Source organism: Lolium perenne, chromosome 4, assembly GCF_019359855.2.
Source record: "Lolium perenne isolate Kyuss_39 chromosome 4, Kyuss_2.0, whole genome shotgun sequence".
NCBI lineage: Eukaryota > Viridiplantae > Streptophyta > Magnoliopsida > Poales > Poaceae > Lolium > Lolium perenne.
In genome coordinates, this window is record NC_067247.2 from 46,267,120 (window position 1) to 46,273,502 (window position 6,383).

The window sequence follows — 6,383 nt, forward strand, 5'->3', positions numbered from 1 at the left end:
AGCACGCGGAGCGCAGCGCCGTGTCAGCTCCGGCACGAGCCGCTGAGCATTGCCACTCGCGAATCCGGTGCACAGCATCCCTAAGCCGGTTGGCGGTAAGCGTGATGTTCTCCGGCAGCTCCTCCTCAGGCCACAGCACCTTGAAGATTTGGATGGAGACAGCTGGCAGATCGGCAAGGAGCCGGTCGACGCAGCGCATGTGTTGGACTCGCGCGGAGAGGGCGACAAGATAGTCGTACCCATCCCAGTGCGCGTCCAAATTGGGAAATTCCCGCGCAATCCGATCCTCCCTCACCTTCTTCACAGCGTAGACCTGGGATTCCGGGAAATGCTCTACAAGAAGAAGGAAAAAGCATAAACACAAGACACCGGAAAAAGCGTGTCGGAAGAACAAGGAACGAAAGTACATTTTCAAAAGGAAAAAGCTTATAAGCGAAAGAAGGGGCAAGGCAGGAACTTACGAAGAGCCAGCGCGTCGATCTTCATAACCAACCGATCATATTCCTTGTGATCAGTGGTCATGGTATCAATAAGGCGCTCCGTTGCTTTCCGCGCTTTCCTCTCCTCCTCCAGCTCTGCCGTAAGAACGGTGTTGGAGTTCGTGGAGTCCTCCACGACCTCCGCCAACCTGGCCTCAGCCGCGACCCGGGCGTCCTTGAGAGCTTGCTCGTGCTGGAGCGCGGCCTGCATAGCCTGGTCCTTCACCTCCCTCAGCGCCGTCTTCTGGGCGTCCAGTGCCTCGTTGTGCTCCTTAAGAAGCTGCTCTTTCTCGCCTAAGTAGCGGAAAGAGAGGTTTTAGCATGCGACAATAGATGAAATAAGAAAAGAACAGGTTGGCCGGAAAAGAAAGGGTAGTACCTTGGAGCTTGGCAACCTGGGCCTTAAGGGCCTCGATGGTAGCTTCCGGAACAACTGTTAAACAAAAGGATGCGTAAATAATGAAAGAAAAAAACATTCCGGTGAAAAGATGCCGGAGGAGAAGAAAGAAAACAAACCTTGGCAGTGGCTGTGGGCCTCGGCAAGGTCCCGATGCTCCCACAGAAGCTCCTCAAAGAGTTGCTTCCGGGCGTCAGCAGTGCTCTATTCAAAGGAAGATGGTTGTGAGAAAGGGAGAAACAAAAAGATCTTAACCCGAAACTCGGGGACTGGCTATGCCGGTTTCACGCGTTTCTAGTTGAAGTTTCGCGCCAAGAGCTGCGCTCTCAACACGAAACTCGGGGACTGGGAGGATAGACAAGATCCGGAAAGAAAAGAAACCGGCATCAACAAAAATACAAGAGGTTTAGCGAAACTTACCACCACGTTGCTGGTGACATTGTACCAGGCACTGTCAAACTCTTTCACGGCACGTTTAAGCCGCGTGAAGTGTTCTTCAGTGCACCGGGGCCCGGCAGGGTCTGGTGCCGAAAGGCGGTCCTTCCCCAGGCCGCGGGTAGATGCGGAGATATCCGCCTCATTCCACTTCTGGGCGTAGGGAAGGAGATGCCCCAGGTCTTTGCCCGCGCGCTTCAGCTCAACAATCCGGCCCAGGAGGCTGGTAGGCTTGTCTTGTACAGCGGCAGCAGCGGGACCAACGTGCAGCACCACGTCCCGCGAGCCGCCGGAGGCGTCGCCCTCCACAGCCTTGCCACGGGAAGCCCCGGGCTTGAGGAACTTGGTGATCTTGGCGGTCTCTGGCGGCGCCGCCCGCTTGGCCACGGAAGGTCCTTGGCTTGGCGGCGGTGTCGGCCTGGTCACGGTAGGAGGCGCGGGAGGTACCGGCGCGGAAGTATCCGGCGCGGCGAAGGAGGAGCTGGGCTGCTTCTTTTTCTTCTTCGGGGCAGGAGGAACCGGAGGTTCCGCCTGCCCAGCATCTGTCTTACCGGCACCGGTGTTGCTGGCGCCAGCGTCTTGGGTTTCTGGAGGGGAGGTGAAGTCCTCCTCCGCGCGGTGATCAGGAGGTGTTGGGGCCGCGCGCCCCGAATTTGTTGTGCCCCCCGAGAGGGAGGCAGAGGCGTTGCCGGCACCAAAAGATGCCGGACTTGAGTGAGGAGGAGGGGTTGAAGTCCTTCCGGAACCTTCAGAGCCCGTTGGCCCTGAGCCAAGCTTGAGCGCGGGGTTGAGAAAAAGAAAGAAAGATAATTGGAGAAAGGCTACCGGAAAAAGAACTTGGCAAAAAGATGCAAGCAAGAAGATAAAAACTTACCCGGAGGCGGTTGGCATCTGCTTTCGCTTGTAGCGACGCATGCCCACTTGCTTCTCCCCCATGGGCTCGGTTCGGAAGCGCTTGGAGGGAGGGGCCTGGCTGGAACCGGCATCAGATGCCGGTTGTTTGTTCTTCTGGCCCTGGGCCAAGAGGTTGTCCACGAACTCAACGCCCGCCTCGGCGTCCAAGGGCGCCACGCGCTCATGGATCTGTGGGTCAAAAATAGCTGAGAAGAAACTCGCAAAAAGGCAATAACGGAAGGTACAAGAAACCGGAAAAGGAAGTACCTCGAGCACGGTCAGGTCATCGGAGGTCCCGGTTGGCTCCGGCGGGTCCCGGCCTAGGCGCGAAGCTGAGGTCTTGCCCATCTTCAGATCCTTCCAAAAGATGTAGGGATCTGGGTCGAAGGAGTCGAGGGCGCGTTTCCGGCAAGTTCCTCGTTGCTCTGCTTGGATAAGGGGGAAGCGGTCCTTGGCCTGAAACACGAAAAAAGGAAAGTTAACAAAAGCACAGGGTACCGGCAAAAACAATCCCAATTGCATAACCTCTTACTTCTTGAGTCGGAGGGTTAGTAGAGCTGAGGGGAAGGAGGCCCCATTCCCAAGCAAATGGCATAGCAGTTTGGCAAATCTGCTTAGCCTTGCGAACAACATCCTTCTTGCTAAGGGGACGGCCTGTGATCTTGGTAGGATCGCCAGGGCCATACATCTCGCTCATCCTATGCGCACGGCGCTTCAGAGGAAGCACCCGGCGTGAAATAAAGGTGCGGATGATATCATCAGAGCAGATGTTGGTCTCCTTCTTCAAAGAAGCCAAGAAGCGTACTACCCGGTTGGTTTCGGCATGATCTGTCTTCGGGTTGTAGCTCCAGTTGGTTTTGCTGGGAGGCCCCGCTTGAAAAGGAGGGAGATCGATGAGATCGGCGCGGCCGTCATTCTTCACATAGAAAAAGGTTCCTTGCCAGGCGCGGCAAGATTCGAGGCCGGTAAACTTGAGAAAGGAACTCCCCTGGCGGGAGCCAATGATGCAAGATCCGCACTCCACGGGTGGCTTGGGCTTAGGGATCTCCTTGCCCTGGACGGAGTTGATCCGCAAATTGAAGAAGCGGGCAAACGTCTCACGAGTGGGACGAATGCCGATATAGGCCTCCATGAAGGTGGCATAGCAAGAAAGGTAGAAGATGGCGTTGCCAGGAAGGTGGTGAGGTTGGAGTTTGTAAAAGTCTAAAAACTCCCGGAAAAAAGGGGAGGCAGGAAGGCCGAAGCCGCGCTCAAAGTGAGCGAGAAAAACAACATATTCATCGGCTTTGGGGTCCGGTTCGATTTCGTCACCAGGAATCCGGCAGGTAACTCCTTCCGGAATCCGGCGGGACCGGTATAACCAGTCGATCTCAAATTCAGTAACATTGGAGCCCGTCCAGGCCCCTCGGGTGATTGGGGAAGGCTCCGCACCGGAAGATTGGCTAGAGCTACTGGAGGCTTGGCCGGAGCTACTCGCTTCTTGGCTACCGGAAGCTTGGCTAAAGCTACCGGATTCTAGATGGCCACCGGACTCTTGGAGGCTACCGGATTCCTGCTGGTTGCCGGAATCGGTCTCCATCGGATCTGAGGCCGTGGATTCGCCGGGAGACTGTCTACGGCGTTTGACGGAAAAAGAAGAAGAGGATGCGGAGGAAGTTCCCTCGTCAGACATTGGAGAAGTAGGCGAAGAAACAGAAATCCCACACTTGAACCCCGCGTGAAGATCTACGAGTAAGAGGAAAATCAAAGAAAAAGAGGAAATAAGAACACCATAGTCCCCAGATCTGAAAAGCAGGCAGATGGCAAGCAAAGTCGAATTGGTACCAACCTGGGGCGGCGCAGTTGCTGAGGAAAAGGTTCGCCGGAGGTACGGTGAGCCTGCGGCCGGCGAGGAAGTCCGTCGACGGCGAGGCGAGGAAGTTCTTGAGAAAGCGCGAATGCAGCGGACGCGGTGAGCGCGCTGCAGAAGGTTCCCGCACGACGAGGTCCGGCGGAACTTCGGCGTGAGTTCGCCGGGCGACGGGGCTCGGGCGAGCGGCAGCGGACGGAGAACGGCGAAGGCACGGAGGCGAAGAGCACTGTGCGCGAGGAAGTGGAGAATGCGAGAAGAGGAAGAAGGAGCGGCGGTTGCGCTTATAAAGAAGAAGGGGAAAGGGCTGAAAACCGCTGGGCCGTGGCGGTTCGCCTCGCAGCCCGCGGCGGTTCGCACCATGGGCCGCCACGTGTCGGAGAGATACACGTGAAAAAATAGGAGGCCACACGGAGGCACACAGGAGATCCAGAACGGCTAGTGGGATCCGCAGCGGTGCATTAAATGGGCGCGCGGGAATCGAAGCGAAATGACAACTGACACTGGCGCGTCAGTCACATTGCGCATGTCTCTGTCAGGCGTGGGGCCCGAGATATTCTCGACCTCACCGAGGAAGGAGTAAATGCAAATGAAACCGGAGAAAAGAGATGCCGGAAAATACCTTGCAAAGAGAGAAAGACAGAAAGGGGGCAAAGGTGCCGGATCCAAGCCAGAAGCCGGAAGGGTTAAACCGGTATCCAAAGACATGAGAACCTGGCATGGTCTGTTGGATAGAATCCGCCAGACTATACCAGCTTCGGGGACTAAGAGCATCCCCACTCGTTGGCGCTCCCCACGCCCAAATCCGGACGAAACTACCGCCGGATTGGACGAAATTAAGGCGTGGGGAGTACCATATTTCCAGTCGTCCACCCGGAGTTCGGCGGATAGAGTTTAAATTCAAACAAATCGCCGTCCCGCGCTACAAGTACGGCCAGTTGATCGGCAAAAGGAGCAAAAGGATCAGCCACAGATCGGCGATCGGAGGGAAATTACACGGAGACAGGCTCGTCGGCAGTCCCGGCCGGCACGGCGCTGTCCGACAGACCAGTTTCCTCACACGCCGTGGCCGAAGCGGCTGCGGCGGGCGACGATGAAGCAGCGGCAGTGGACGTCGAAGCAGCTGCAGTCGACGAGGTAGATGGTGAGGTAGACGAGGTAGGAGCCGGCGGAGACGACGTAGTGGCTCGGAGGATGTCGTTGCGGTGGCCCTGGTACCAATTCCTCGTCTCCTCGTCCATCAGTTCCATGTCGCCGCCGCCCATGAGGAACGCCAAGTCTGTGTTCCTCTTCTTCGCCGCCACCGTCGTCTTCAGCAGGGCGATCCGGGCGCCTTGGTTGGCGAGCATCTCCCGCCACCTGCCGTCGAACTTGTCGTTCCTCCCGTCGGCGTGCGATCTCAAGTCGGCCCAGCACTTGTCGATCGACGCCTGCATCCTGTCGGCGGGATTGTCCGTCCGTTTGAGCTCTTTCTGCTTCTTCTGGCCGAGCTCAGGGCGCCCTTCCGCCGCGCAAGCCGGCGGAGCGTCGGGGTTGTACTGCTCGGTCTTGCTTTTCGAGAGGGACGTGCGAACTTCCTTCCACTTCTCGCACTTCTCGAGGCGGGCGTAGACGTTGAGGAACTTGAACTGCAGGCCGGTGTCGTCCGTGTACATGTCCAAAGCTCGGCGCAGCTGGGGAAAAAAGAGCACGGCGATATGGGTCAGCTAACGACGATGTACTTCGGTGGTGTAGGGCCGGCGGAGCATACCCTTTGCTCCAAGTCGTGGCCGCTGATCGGCCGTTTGTCGATCTCCTCCTGTACGCCGTGCCATTTGCTGCACGCCGTCTGCATGATCCCCCAATGGGTGGCCATCGCCTTGTCTCCCTGGTACACGTTCATGTTCGTCTTGTTGAAGTAGGGATCGACGAGCTTGCGTTCCTCGTACGCCTGCCTCACTCGAAACCAGTATGTGTCGAACGACTGATTGGCCCCGATTATGCCGTTCGTGGACACGGTCATCCAAGCTTCGGCGAGGCACTCCTCTTCCTTCGGCGTCCATTTGATACGCGGTTCGGCAGGCGGCGAGTCCTTCTTCCTCTTCTTCTTCCCCTTCGACAGGTTGGCGGCGGCTTCAGTTGGCTCTTCTTCTTCCTCGCCTTCTTCTTCGACGGCTTGGCTTCCGTCGGCAACATCCTCCCGATGCTCGTTGCGCGCCGCCACAGCTGTCGTCGCCCACGTCTCCTCTTGCGTGAAGAACCCCGGGCACGCAGCGGCGGCGGTCATGAAGAACCCCGGGCTCGCAGCGGCGGCGGTGGAGCCGGAGGTGATCATCTCGTGGATCTCCTC

The 6,383-nt window shown here is 57.6% G+C and overlaps 1 protein-coding gene across 1 annotated transcript; it reads right to left on the bottom strand.

Moving 5' to 3' along the window:
- Positions 1-426: 426 nt before the first annotated feature.
- Positions 427-5,936, bottom strand: LOC139838919 (uncharacterized). Its single transcript, XM_071828937.1, has 5 exons — positions 5,805-5,936; positions 5,103-5,727; positions 859-912; positions 619-773; positions 427-504 (listed from the first exon to the last, which is right to left on the bottom strand). The coding sequence occupies exons 1-5, from the start codon at positions 5,934-5,936 to the stop codon at positions 427-429; spliced, it is 1,044 nt and encodes a 347-aa protein (XP_071685038.1).
- Positions 5,937-6,383: the final 447 nt, after the last annotated feature.

Excerpts from the sequence above, each read along its gene's own strand:
- LOC139838919 (XM_071828937.1), bottom strand. The coding sequence starts at position 5,936 with ATGAACGTGTACCAGGGAGACAAGGCGATGGCCACCCATTGGGGGATC. Across the intron at positions 774-858 it reads CCAGGTTGCCAAGCTCCAAG|GCGAGAAAGAGCAGCTTCTT; the intron begins GTACTACCCTTT and ends TCCGCTACTTAG. Across the intron at positions 505-618 it reads CTGAGGCCAGGTTGGCGGAG|GAATATGATCGGTTGGTTAT; the intron begins GTCGTGGAGGAC and ends ACTGATCACAAG.